General features: G+C 38.7%; 1 protein-coding gene across 1 annotated transcript in view; it reads left to right on the plus strand.

Moving 5' to 3' along the window:
• Positions 1–15247, plus strand: part of STAB1 (stabilin 1) — a 1127460-nt gene that overhangs the window by 1056458 nt on the left and 55755 nt on the right. Inside the window, exons 60-63 of the mRNA XM_053721023.1 lie at positions 2607–2751; positions 4740–4873; positions 9997–10162; positions 11286–11392. Coding sequence (XP_053576998.1) covers positions 2607–2751; positions 4740–4873; positions 9997–10162; positions 11286–11392 — 552 coding nt within the window. The remainder of the gene's footprint in view (positions 1–2606; positions 2752–4739; positions 4874–9996; positions 10163–11285; positions 11393–15247) is intronic.

Here is a 15247-nt window from a genome sequence, read left to right on the forward strand (position 1 = left end):
CCATTCCGCGCCCTTCGGTGGCTCAGTGTATGGAAGTAATCGGCTTAATGGTAGCGGCAATGGACATAGTGCCGTTTGCACGCTTACATCTCAGACCGCTGCAACTATGCATGTGGAGCGGGGATTACACAGATTTGTCCCCTCAACTGAATCTGGACCAAGAGACCAGGGATTCTCTTCTCTGGTGGCTATCTCGGGTCCATCTGTCCAAAGGTATGACCTTTCGCAGGCCAGATTGGACAATTGTAACAACAGATGCCAGCCTTCTAGGTTGGGGTGCAGTCCGGAATTCCCTGAAGGCTCAGGGGTCGTGGACTCAGGAGGAGTCTCTCCTTCCAATAAATATTCTGGAACTAAGAGCGATATTCAATGCTTTTCAGGCTTGGCCTCAGTTAGCAACTCTGAGGTACATCAGATTTCAGTCGGACAACATCACGACTGTAGCTTACATCAACCATCAAGGGGGAACAAGAAGTTCCCTAGCGATGTTAGAAGTTTCAAAAATAATTCGCTGGGCAGAGATTCACTCTTGCCACCTATCAGCTATCCATATCCCAGGTGTAGAGAACTGGGAGGCGGATTTTCTAAGTCGTCAGGCTTTTCATCCGGGAGAGTGGGAACTCCATCTGGAGGTTTTTGCACAACTGATTCATCGTTGGGGCAAACCAGAACTGGATCTCATGGCGTCTCGCCAGAACGCCAAGCTTCGGTGTTACGGATCCAGGTCCAGGGATCCCAAGGCGACACTGATAGATGCTCTAGCAGCGCCCTGGTCTTTCAACCTGGCTTATGTGTTTCCACCGTTTCCTCTGCTCCCTCGACTGATTGCCAAGATCAAGCAGGAGAGACCATCGGTGATTCTGATAGCACCTGCGTGGCCACGCAGGACCTGGTATGCAGATCTAGTGGACATGTCATCCTTTCCACCATGGTCTCTGCCTCTGAGACAGGACCTTCTACTTCAGGGTCCTTTCAACCATCCAAATCTAATTTCTCTGAGGCTGACTGCCTGGAGATTGAACGCTTGATTTTATCAAAGCGTGGCTTCTCCGAGTCAGTTATTGATACAGGAAAGCCTGTCACCAGGAAAATTTAACATAGGATATGGCGTAAATATTTTTATTGGTGTGAATCCAAGGGTTACTCATGGAGTAAGGTCAGGATTCCCAGGATATTATCTTTTCTCCAAGAAGGTTTGGAAAAAGGATTGTCAGCTAGTTCCTTAAAGGGACAGATTTCTGCTCTGTCTATTCTTTTGCACAAGCGTCTGGCAGATGTTCCAGATGTTCAGGCATTTTGTCAGGCTTTAGTTAGAATCAAGCCTGTGTTTAAACCTGTTGCTCCACCATGGAGCTTAAATTTGGTTCTTAAGGTTCTTCAAGGAGTTCAGTTTGAACCTCTTCATTCCATAGATATCAAACTTTTATCTTGGAAAGTTCTTTTTTTGGTAGCTACTTCCTCGGCTCGTAGAGTCTCTGAGCTATCTGCCTTATAATGTGATTCTCCTTATCTGATTTTTCATACGGATAAGGTAGTCCTGCGTACCAAACCTGGGTTCTTACCTAAGGTGGTATCTAACAAGAATATCAATCAAGAGATTGTTGTTCCATCCTTGTGTCCTAATCCTTCTTCGAAGAAAGAACGTCTATTACACAATCTGGACGTGGTCCATGCTTTAAAGTTTTACTTACAAGCTACTAAAGATTTTCGTCAAACATCTGCTTTGTTTGTTGTCTACTCTGGACAGAGGAGAGGTCAAAAGGCTTCGGCAACCTCTCTTTCTTTTTGGCTAAGAAGCATAATCCGCTTAGCCTATGAGACTGCTGGACAGCAGCCTCCTGAAAGGATTACAGCTCATTCCACTAGAGCTGTAGCTTCCACTTGGGCCTTTAAAAATGAGGCTTCTGTTGAACAGATTTGCAAGGCGGCGACTTGGTCTTCGCTTCATACTTTTTCAAAATTTTACAAATTTGATACTTTTGCTTCTTCGGAGGCTATATTTGGGAGAAAGGTTTTACAGGCAGTGGTTCCTTCCATTTAAGTACCTGCCTTGTCCCTCCCTTCATCCGTGTACTTTAGCTTTGGCATTGGTATCCCACAAGTAATGGATGATCCGTGGACTGGATACACCTTACAAGAGAAAACACAATTTATGCTTACCTGATAAATGTATTTCTCTTGTGGTGTATCCAGTCCACGGCCCGCCCTGTCATTTAAAGGCAGGTAATTTTTAAATTTAAACTACAGTAACCACTGCACCCTATGGTTCCTCCTTTCTCGGCTTGTTTTCGGTCGAATGACTGGCTATGACAGTTAGGGGAGGAGCTATATTACAGCTCTGCTGTGGGTGTCCTCTTGCAACTTCCTGTTGGGAATGAGAATATCCCACAAGTAATGGATGATCCGTGGACTGGATACACCACAAGAGAAATAAATTTATCAGGTAAGCATAAATTGTGTTTTTTTCAATTTGATCCATTCTTATAAGTGTATTTTCACTCTCTGTACAACTTCATTTATTTTCAACACTCTTTGATAAACTAGTGCAGGTTTACAACTAGAAACACTGAGGTTGACAAACCCGTCTTCATATCCTATCATTACAGAACTTGCGTAGATGTGAATGCCATGATGGTTTTGTCGGTAATGGAATACAATGTCTAGAAAAAGTGATTCCACCAGTAGATCGTTGCCTTGAAGAAAACGGAGGATGCCACTCTCTTGCTGAATGCACTGATCTTCATTTTCAAGGTGTGTGCAGACATACAAAATAGTTTTAAAGCAAAATACCCCAGCTTTTCAGAAAATCAGTGTAAGGATTATTTAAAACCCCAGATATATGCTACTAAATTTAAAAAAAAAACTTAAAAGTTAGCGAAAGTGATGGTAAACTCTTCCCTTTATAAAATCAGATATGGAATGTTAGTGATATTTTAGATGGGGTTTAATTAATCGGTTGTAACAAAGTTGTGCTATAAATTACATTTTAATAAAGATATGAACTTTAAATACCCTGTGCTCCGCTGCCCACTTCAAAGTCACTTTAAATGATTGCAAAATCAAGATTAACATTTTAGATAGACCACACAGTTTTGAACATTATCCAGTTCACAACCGTTATCTAAATATTAACAATCTTTTTATGTGCACACTTATTAAGCATGTGCAAGAGTCACAGTATATACATATATGCATATTGTGATTGGCTGATGGCTATCACATGATGCAGTGGAAAGGAAAATAAAACTAACTTTGAAATTTGTCAGAAAAAAAAGCTACTAATGTGAAATTCAATCTGTGTTTTTTTTTTTTTATTGAGGTAGCAATAACACTTTGTTACAAAATTTCAAGAGGTATCATAACAGATAACAATAAAAGTAGACACCACTTCCTGGTGGAACGATACATGACAGTCTTATAAGGCAATATATTTTGGCTACTCATTTTGTTTTAAAAACTTTGTCATGTCATCAATGACAACCAGGTCCACTGATGGAACCATACTCTTCAAAGGTCAAAGGAGGACACAAAAATTAATATCAACTAGTACTAGTTAAACTAAGTGGTTTTGCATGGTCTATTTATTATGAATTTATTGGTTAGCAATTCTGTCTTTACATTGGATCTCCTCTTCAGTCTATGAGGCGTATTTACTAAAGGTCTTGCAGACCTGATCCGACAGTGCGGATCAGGTCTGCAAGACCTCGCTGAATGCGGAGAGCAATACGCTCTCCGTATTCTGCATTGCACCAGCAGCTCACAAGAGCTTCTGGTGCAACGCCGCCCCCTGCAGGCTCACGGCCAATGGTCCGCCAGCAGGGGGTGTCAATCAACCCGATCGTACTTGATTGGGTTGAGCAGGCGGACAGGGTTATGGAGCAGCGGTCTGAAGACTCGCCAGAAACACGGGCCCTCAAGCTCCTTACGGAGCTTGATAAATGGGCCCCTTTGTGCACGTTCACAATGTAGTTGTAGGATCTGCAGCATAGACTGAGTGACATTTACTAAATGAGCATGCACATTAGTTTACTAATTCTCTGGAGCGCGCAAGAAATGTCGTAAGCAGGCAAAGATATTACAGTGGGCGGAGGGAGATCAGAAAAACGATTGTCCGGTTAGTATTTTATACACATATTTACAACAAATACAGTAACAAACAAATACAAACAATACAAATACATAAATATTTTTTATTAATTATATAAGCGTTTGGAGTTTAAACAATAAGATTGAATCAAGACACTACTAAATAATCAATCGTTTACTAAGTATTAGCTAAGGGGATAGGAAGATTGGGTACAAATGTAACATCACAGATTAAATAAATTGTCGATCCTAAACCTCCACCAAGAAATATTTTACACAAAATGGGATCCATGTACCAAGCAGCGATTGCTGCTTCGGAGGTCTGTCGTTTCCTGAAACTAAAGTTAAGTAGCAGCGGTCTTAAGACCTGTCTGCAATCTAAAAGGTTGCAGATTCAAATCATCACGAGTCGATCAGGAGGATTGACAGACCCTGCTAATGGCTAATTAGCCGCCAGCGAGCAGGAGGGCGTCATTGCACCAGCATTGCTGGTGCAATGCTTATGTGAGGTCTGGCAGACATGACTTGCAGTTGCGACCAATAGTAGATGGTGTCCTATGTGATTTCTTCAAATGTTTCAATTAGCCTAAAATACTTCTTCCTTGTGTAAAACGTGATACATCATAATACTGTTCTAAACATTTGTTTTGCAGAAAAAACTGCAGGTGTGTTCCATTTACAGTCACCTAAAGGAAAATATCAGTTTACCTACAAAGACGCTGAGGACGCTTGTGTGTCTGAGGGAGCTTCTATAGCCACCTTCAGCCAGCTCTCTGGAGCTCAGCAGGTATAATTGTTTAGTACATTTAGTAGCAATTTGGATGTGTGACACTAATGCCATAATCTTTCCTATTAAAAAAGTATATGTGTACCTTTTGTGTTTTTAATTCACCTGTTAAAGGGTTAAATTAGTGCATATTGTAATGCTTTTTTTGCAATGTTATGCCGGCCCACTTGGTAGAACTCTTTTTTGTTTTTTAAATGACTGGAAAATATGAAGTTAACGCTTGAAATATGCATACCAAAACACAAACGGCTAGATTTAGAGTTTTGTCGGTAACGACCCGCGTATCTAACGCTGGCTTTTTTTTCCCCGCACCTTTTAAATACCACTGGTATTTAGAGTTCACAGAAGGGCTGCGTTAGGCTCCAGAAAGGGAGCGTATAGCATAATTTACCACCACTGCAACTCTCAATACCAGCGGTGCTTACGGACGCGGCCAGCTTAAAAAACGTGCTCGTGCACGATTCCCCCATAGAAAACAATGGGGCCGTTTGAGCTGAAAAAAAACCTAACACCTGCAAAAAAGCAGCTTTCAGCTCCTAACGCAGCCCCATTGTTTCCTATGGGGAAACAGTTCCTAAGTCTGCACCTAACACCCTAACATGTACCCCGAGTCTAAACACCCCTAATCTTACATTTATTAACCTCTAATCTGCTGCCCCCGACATCGCTGACACCTGCATTATACTATTAACCCCTAATCTGTCGCTCCGTACACCGCCGCAACCTACGTTATCCCTATGAACCCCTAATCTGCTGCCCCTAACACCGCCGACCCCTATATTATATTTATTAACCCCCAACGTCGCCTCCACCTACCTACACTTATTAACCCCTAATCCGCCTCACTCCCGCCTCAATAACCCTATAATAAATAGTATTAACACCTAATCTGCCCTCCCTAACATCGTCGACACCTAACTTCAAGTATTAACCCCTAATATGCCGACCGGACCTCACCGCTACTCTAATAAATTTATTAACCCCTAAAGCTAAGTCTAACCTTAACACTAACACCCCCCTAAGTTAAATATAATTTAAATCTAACAAAATAAATTAACTCTTATTAAATAAATTATTCCTATTTAAAGCTAAATACTTACCTGTAAAATAAACCCTAATATAGCTACAATATAAATAATAATTTTATTGTAGCTATCTTAGGATTTATTTTTATTTTACAGGCAACTTTCAATTTATTTTAACTAGGTACAATAGCTATTAAATAGTTATTAACTGGAATCAGCCACTCAGATTCAAGTTCAATCCGATTGGCTGATCCAATCAGCCAATCAGATTGAGCTCGCATTCTATTGGCTGTTCCCGCCACCATTGGGAATCAGGCACGGTTGGCTAAATGGCAAGGGGCCCTGAGGTGCGATGATGGCCTATAGTTGGATAAGAGTTTTTGATGTAACTGGATCGGAATTGGAATTCTGTGGAATAAACAATGTATATCCTTTTCTCCTTACTCCTTTACCATGTTTTTTTTTTTCTCCCTCTTTCCCCTTCCCCGAATGACTATAAGATTGTACCCACTGAGCTCTAGGGTAATGAATAATATTTGTTTACTGTTGATGTTAATAATATTTTTGGAAACAAAGTTTTCTTTTGTTTTTGACAATAGTGTTAAGCAAAAAAAAAAAGAAAAGAAAAGTGTAGAGCGTTTACATGGACTTATGATGTAGCTTATATATACATGTAATGAGGTTATTGAACCAGCTTCCACCTAGTGCTGGCAAATTTTGTATGTCCTACTTTGTTGTAATTTATCAAATTATACATCAATAATTTTTTGAAAACAAAAAAAAATAATTTATTGAAACATGTTTATTGAAAAATAAAGGTTTATTAAAGGTTTATTATTTAAATAAACATTTTAAACGTCATTTAAAGTGATATTGTATATGACAGGTGCTGGACTATGAAGGAATCAACGGTGTGTTTGTATTTTTATATATGATATATATATATCCCAACTCTGGAACCAAGCACTCGAATTTCTTCCAGTATAGCCGGGGTGCAGGTACAAATAAGTAATATATAACATCCATACAGAGACTGCACACTCCAGACTTATGAACAAAAACATTACTATTTATTTGCAAATCATGGTGGAAAATAAGTATTTGGTCAATATCAAAAGTTCATCTCAATACTTTGTTATATATCCTTTGTTGGCAATGACAGAGGTCAAATGTTTTCTGTAAGTCTTCACAAGGTTGTCACACACTGTTGCTGGTATGTTGGCCCATTCCTGCATGCAGATCTCTTCTAGAGCAGTGATGTTTTGGGGCTGTCGCTGGGCAACACGGATTTTCAACTCCCTCCAAAGGTTTTCTATGAGGTTGAGATCTGGAGACTGGCTAGGCCACTTCAGGACCTTGAAATGCTTCTTACGAAGCCACTCCTTCGTTGCCCGGGCGGTGTGTTTGGGATCATTGTCATGCTGAAAGACCCAGCCACATTTCATCTTCAATGCCCTTGCTGATGGAAGGAGGTTTGCACTCAAAATCTCAGGATACATGTCCCCATTCATTCTTTCATGTACACGGATCAGTCATCCTGTTCCGTTTGCAGAGAAACAGCCACAAAGCATGATGTTGCCACCTCCATGCTTCACAGTAGGTATGGTGTTTTTTGGTTGCAACTCAGCATTCTCTCTCCTCCAAACACGACGAGTTGTGTTTCTACCAAACAGTTCTACTTTGGTTTCATCTGACCATATGACATTCTCCCAATCCGCTTCTGGATCTAGCATACTTCAGACAGGCCCAGACATGTACTGGCTTAAGCAGGGGGACACGTCTGGCACTGCAGTATCTGAGTCCCTGGCGGCGTAGTGTGTTACTGATGGTAGCCTTTGTTACGTTGGTCCCAGCTCTCTGCAGGTCATTCACTAGGACCCCCCGTGTGGTTCTGGGATGTTTGCTCACTGTTCTTGCAATCATTTTGACCCCACGGGGTGAGATCTTGCGTGGAGCCCCAGATCGAGGGAGATTATCAGTGGTCTTGTATGTCTTCCATTTTCTAATTATTGCTTCCACAGTTGATTTCTTCACACTAAGCTGCTTGCCTATTGCAGATTCAGTCTTCCCAGCCTGGTGCAGGTCTACAATTTTGTTTCTGGTGTCCTTCAACAGCTCTTTTGTCTTCACCATAGTGGAGTTTGGAGTGTGACTGTTTGAGGTTGTGGACAGGTGTCTTTTATACTGATAACAAGTTCAAACAGGTGCCATTAATACAGGTAATTAGTGGAGGACAGAGGAGCCTCGTAAAGAAGAAGATACAGGTCAGTGAGAGCCAGAAATCTTGCTTGTTTGTAGGTGACCAAATACTTATTTTCCACCATAATATGCAAATAAATTCTTTCCAAATCAGACAATGTGATTGTCTGGATTTGTTTCCACATTTTGTCTCTCATAGTTGAGGTATACCTATGATGAAAATGACAGGCCTCTCCCATCTTCTTAAGTGGGAGAACTTGCACAATTGGTGGCTGACTAAATACTTTTTTGCCCCACTGTATACAGGTAGCCCTCAGTTTTTACGCGAGGTTAGATTCCAGGAGGAATGGTTGTAAATCGAAACCGTTGTAAATTGAAACCCAGTTTATAATGTAAGTCAATGGGAACTGAGGGAGTTAGGTTCCAGGCCCCTCTCAAAATTGTCATAAGTAACACCTAATACATTATTTTTAAAGGTTTGAAATGAAAACTTTAAATGCTAAACAGCATTATAAACCTAATAATATAGATTGTATCATCATCAAACTAAGTTTAATGAACAAAAACATTTGCTAAATATCACCTAATAAAATAATTACACAACAGATTGCATCATCATCAAACTAAGTTTAATGCACAACAACGTTTTTTTACTTGCATTTTTCTGCATTCAGTTCTCTGCATTGTTAGCATGTTAGATAATATTGGTTCTGCACATATTCTATGCATTTCAATCTGCAGTGATTAATAAGCAGTTAGGCACCCTCATCTCAAGCAGCTGGACAGGAAGATAATAAGGAAGTGGCTGCAAGATCTTGCTCGATAGGTCTTGTCTGATCTGTGTATACAGATGAATTTCAGGATGTTAAACTAGCTTAACTTTGCTGAAACACAAGCGGACAGCTCCACCTACTGGCTATTTTAATTAGTGCACTGATTTTTAATGCATTTCAATAGCAGTCCCATGACTGAAAAAAAAGGTTGTTATTCTGAAACGGCGCAAATTGAACCGGGGTAAACTGAGGGCCACCTGTATATATATATATATATATATATATATTTATATATATATATATATATATATATATATATATATATATATATATATATATATATATATATATATATATATATATATATATATATGTGTGTATATATATATATATATATATATATATATATATATATATATGTGTGTATTTATATGTATCATTGTTAAAGCATTTTTGAATAAAGCGGTTATAAAATGTTCATGAGGCCACCTAAGTATCTAGGCATTGTGTCATGGAAAGAAGCTGTTGTTTCTACTAAACATACTAAGAGTAAGGGGTAGATTTATCATAGAGTGAGCGGACATGATACGCTGTAGCGTATCATGTTTGCTGCACATCGATAAATTTATCATTACACCAGCAGTTCTTGTGAACTGCTGGTGCAATGCCAGCCCCTTCGATTGGCTGATTTCTGTCCGCGGACCTCAGAGCAGGCGGACAAGTTATGGAGCAGCAGTCTTTAGACCTTAGAGCTTGATAAATCGGCCCCTAAGAGTTTGTTTGTTTTTTCATGCTCTAAAGGAAAGTTTTATTTTGATTTCCAAGTCCCTTAAAAGCAACTTTAAAGTTACGTGTGTATATAAAAGTTAGGGGCACTTATAATAATGTCACATTGCCTATCTAAAGCTTGTTTATATAAACAAATATTTTTCTTTAGATTATGAGAGTTGTTAACATTTTTTGCTCTGGAGCAGCATTTAAAATGAGTTTTATTATGGGGTCATTCTTTATCTATTTATATTTTATTTATGTTTGGTTGATTATTGTAAACACCTACATTTGTCCTTGGGATAGTTTGTGTTTCTGTCTGGTTTCTAACACATTGGTTTGTCTCACATACAAATAGATGGGATTTCATCTCTGCCTGGTTGGATGGCTGAGCAACCAAACAGCCGGCTACCCAACAACATCCCCTAACCCAAGCTGTGGCTCAGGTCATGTTGGAATTGTGGACTACAAACAGCGAAGTAACATTAATGAAAAATATGATGTCTATTGCTTCCGCGATCAAGGTGAGAAGGTTCTGCAGATGCATAATTCTACCTTTTTAAATTTAAAGACACCTGAATATAAGTAACTGTTTGTAAAAAGAAACGATACACTAGATTCTATCAGAAAAAAAACATGCTCATACAATTTTCAACTTGAAAATAATCTGTAAGAACTTGAGAATCCATAAATAAAATTGACAATAGCAAATCATAGCCTTTGTGAAACACTAGGATTTACCAGTGCAACAAATAAAGGGGACTTTCAGTATGAAGTATAAAATACTTCATACTGAAAGTTCCTTTATTTGTCTGCAGTGTTCTCCATGCTGAGCGCCTCAGGCCACCCGCAGCAGGACGCCATTTTTTAATGAGGGGACATTTACACCTCTTAGCCAATAGCCATGCGGGCCAGCTGGCCTTATGCCGGATAGCTAGCATGCTATTGGCTAAGATAATCTCAGTGATAAAATAGCGTTCTGCTGGGGGTGGCTTGAGGTGCTCAGCGTGGCGAATGCTGCAGACAAATAAGGGAACTTTCAGCATGAAGTATTTTATACTTCATGGCTGAAAGTCCCCTTTATTTGTTGCACTGGTAAATCCTAGCGCTTCACAAACGTAAGAATTTACTATAACTTTAACTTTTCATCACCATTAGTCAAAAAGGAATATTTAAAGGGATACCAAACCCAAAAAAAATCTTTTGTGATTTATATAGAGCATGCAATTTTAAGCAACTTTCTAATTTACTCATATCATCATTTTTTCTTCATTCTTTTGGTATCTTTATTTGAAAAAAGCAGTAATCTAAGCCTTGGAGCCAGACCATTTTTGGTTTAGCACCCTGGGTAGCGCTTGCTGATTGGTGGCTAATAATTGATAATAGGAGTAATTTAGAAAGTTGCTTAAAATTACCTGCTCTATCTGAATAAAGAAAAAATGTGTTTCATATCTCTTTAATGATTTTCTAAATAAACTTTAGTATTGCAATAAAATGAAATTGTATTATTTTTCCAGTCACTCATTTTTCTCAATTTAATAATGAGAGAAAAAGACTTTTTAAAAGGGAACAGAACGTGTGTGTGATATAAAGTGCAATATAGTGTTTTGTTTGCCAAATAATGAATGTCAATATTTTACATTACAGATGTACAGTGCACTTGTGGCTCTGGCTATGTGGGTGATGGTATATACTGCAATGGAAACCTCCTTGAAGTTTTGGAAGACAATTTTCAGTTTTCAGTGTTTTATTCTGTAAGTTTTCACATGATATTCAAAATGGCATATCAATGGGCTGCATAAAGAAAATGCATTAGAAGTTTGTAAATTTAGAATTTTGCTTTTGTTCTTTTTTTAATTATTATTATAATGATTGTTTCCTATATTTTATATGTTTAATAATACTGTAGAGTGGTATATAACACCTAGATAACAAGTTGTGCGTTCGTGTTTTAACGCTGAAAACATTTCAGCGTTAAAACAGCACTGCAGCCATTACAAGTCTTGTCGGTATAGCTATACAACAAACCTTTTAGCCTGTAACGCAATGTAAGTCCCCCATAGTGCAGCCATTACAAGTTTTGCGGTGAGGCTTAAAAGCTTGCATTGCAGCCTATACCGACAAGATCCGTTTCGCCATCTGAGAGCAGTAGTTATAAGTTTTACACAACAAAACTGTTGCATAAAACTCATAACTAAACTGTAACAAAGTACACTAACACCCATGAACTACTTATTAACCCTTAAACCAAGAGCCTCCTGCATCGCAAACACTATTTTAAAGTTATTAACCCCTAATCTGCGGCACCCAACATCGCCGCCCCTAATAAAAAAATGTAACCCCTATCCCACCTCTTCCCGACATCGTCACCACTATAATAAAGTTATTAACCCTAAACCGTCGCCCTCCCGCATAGCAAACACTATTTAAATATAATTAACCCCTAATCTGCCGTCCGCCCACATCGCCCCCATTGTACTAAAGTTATTAAGCCCTACACCGCCGCCACTATAATAAACCTATTAACCCCTAAACCGCAAGCCCCCCACAATGAAATAAACTAATTTAAACTAGTAACCCCTAAACCTAAACGCCCCCCTAACTTTATTAAAATTACAATTTCCCTATCTTAAATTAAAACTTACCTGTCAAATTAAAAAAAACTAGGTTTAAACTAACAATTAAACTAATATAACTATTAAACTAAAATTAAACTATCTACCAATTAAATAAAACTAAAATACATATTAAAAAAATCCTAACACTACTCTAAAAATTACAAAGTATCTAATTACAAAAATAAAAAAGACTAAATTAAAAGAAATAACAAGCACTAAATTACGAAAAATAACAAACGACATTATCAAAAATAAAAAAGAAATACACCTAATCTAATAGCCCTATAAAAATAGAAAAGCCCACCCAAAATAAAAAAAAACCTAGCCTACAATAAACTACAAATAGCCCATAAAAGGGCCTTTTGCAGGGCATTGCCCTAAGTTAAACAGTTCTTTTACCTGTAAAAAAAATACAAAGACCCCCCATCAGTAAAACCCATCTCCCAACCAACACCCCAAAATAAATAAACCTAACTCTAACAAAAACCTAAGCTACCCATTGCCCTAAAAAGGGCATTGCCCTTTAAATGGCATTTAGCTCTTTTGAATTGCCCTTAAAATAGCATTTAGCTCTTTTTCAAAAGCCCAAACCCTAAACTAAAAAAAAAACACCCACAAAATTTTTAAAAAATCCTACCACTAACCCCCGAAGATCCACTCACAGTTGCTGAAGTCTCGCTTGAAGGATCTTCATCCTGGTGGCTCCATCTTCATCCCGGCGGCTCCATCTTCATCCCAGCGGCTTCATAACTTTTGTTTCTGGCAAGCTTGAAGGAGCTTGATAAATATGACCCAGAGACATTACATTTTACTCACACCCACACCAGTTGTACTCTAGAATAGATTACATATTGACAGATCCAGCCAGCCTTTCCCTTGTATAAAACGCAGCCATTTTACCACTTACATGGTCTGATCACAAACCTGTGTTATGCAACATTAACTGGCCTGAGAAAACAATACTCCCTTTTATATGGCATCTAGACGACTACCTCCTTAATGATCCTCTACACAAGTTAGAAATAGAGCGTTACAAGATTACTTTCGGCTAAATAGTCAGGAACAGCTCAAACCATCATTAATCTGGGAAGCACACACATGTGTCATCAGAGTAGTATTGATCAAGATCAAGGCACAACAGCACAAACAGAACAGGCAATACTATAATTCATTAAGGGCACAAATCTCCTACTGGGAGGCAGAACATAAAAAAATACATCATCCACCACAATATTAAACTTACTCACACAAGTCAGAGATAAGCTTCATGCACATCAACTCAAAGAAATACAACTCAAGGCTCTTCACCTGCGACAGCAATACTTTGAACACGGCAATAAACCCGGCACACTCATAGAAAAAGCTTTAAAGCGTAAACAATTTAAATCATATATATCTCAAATATAACGGACAAACAAGGCACTCTCTACAAGGACAGTACAAACATAGCAGTGACCTTCAGACTTTACTAATTTTCCCTATATAATCTAAAAGCAACATCCTCAACATCAGAACCTGACGCAGATGAAAGCGGGACCCTGACAGACATAGAAAACTACCTAACAGACATTGAAGCCCCAACTATCAACCCTCATGAAGCAAAATAATTAGAGTATCCCATAACACATGACGAAATTCTGAAAGCCATAGAAGATACACCAAGCAGAAAAAGTCCAGGCCCTGACGGATTCGGTATAACCTATTATAAAATATGTGCATCATTACTGACTTCACACTTAGCACCTACAACACATTACTAAAAGATGGAAGCTCACATCAAAGTCTCGAAGCTCACATCCAAGTCTTGCCAAAAATGTGCAAAACACACAATAAAACAGAAAATTTCTGCCCAATCTCCCTGCTGAATTCTGACATAAAAATGTATTAGCCACACACATAAAAAAAAGTCCTCCCCCAAAATAATTAACCCAGGCCAGGTGGGTTTTGTTCTGGGACGAGAGGCAATGGACAACACCCTAAAAGTACTACATTTCACGTGCACAAAACACAATTTCATTATCACTAACTTCCACTGATGCTGAAAAGGCCTTTGACAGGGTGGAATGGCCTTTTCTGAAGGACACCCTGTCAAAGATGGGATTCAGCCATTATTTTATTGGTATGATATTCTCCCTGTATACCACATCAACCACCAAAATAAGTAGAGGTATTTATTTGGAATGGGATAAAACAAAGGACCAATAAACAAGCACTGTACCTGCCTAAGGAAAGAGGAGGCCTAGGCGTTCCAAATCTGCTGCTCTATAGACAGGCCATAATGTTACAAAGGCTTGTAAAATGGTGTACGAATGACCCAAAGAAACACTGGATACATATAGACATATCCATATTAAGTACAAATAATCAAGGCTATTTGGCATGGATATTAAAAACTGACAGACTGACTCACTCATGAAAGAGTTTTTTACAGTCTGGGACTCATTCACACCTCCACACATATATCTATGCCAGCATCACCAATAACACAATATATTGATAATCTGGTCCTACCTTTGATCCTGCCAAAGGTGTACTCACACGCAGATCAACAAATTGAGAAAGGTACAATAACCTACCTGACCCAGCAACATAAATTAAAAAGCCTAGAAGACATCCATATTTCAGATGCAGACACATCCTTATCCTGGCTGACATATTTTGTTACATCTCACAGACATAAAAAATCACTACTCAGACAAGTAACTGACTTCGAAAAACTGCATAATGAAACAGCCCTCTTCTCACTTAATATCTATTCTCTACAAGAAACTCCAAATACCAGACAAAGATCAGCTCCCTACACATACCAAAGCATGGGCTCGGGATCTCAACATGGAACTAACTTTAAAAACCTGGAACACTATATTTATTAACACCAAGACAGCCTCCATCTCATCCCAAGTTCAGGAGACAAATTATAAGTATGTAACAAGATGTTACCTGACCCCAGTCAGATTGAAAGTGCTCTACCCCACAACCTTGGGTAAAGGC

Source organism: Bombina bombina, chromosome 7, assembly GCF_027579735.1.
Source record: "Bombina bombina isolate aBomBom1 chromosome 7, aBomBom1.pri, whole genome shotgun sequence".
NCBI lineage: Eukaryota > Metazoa > Chordata > Amphibia > Anura > Bombinatoridae > Bombina > Bombina bombina.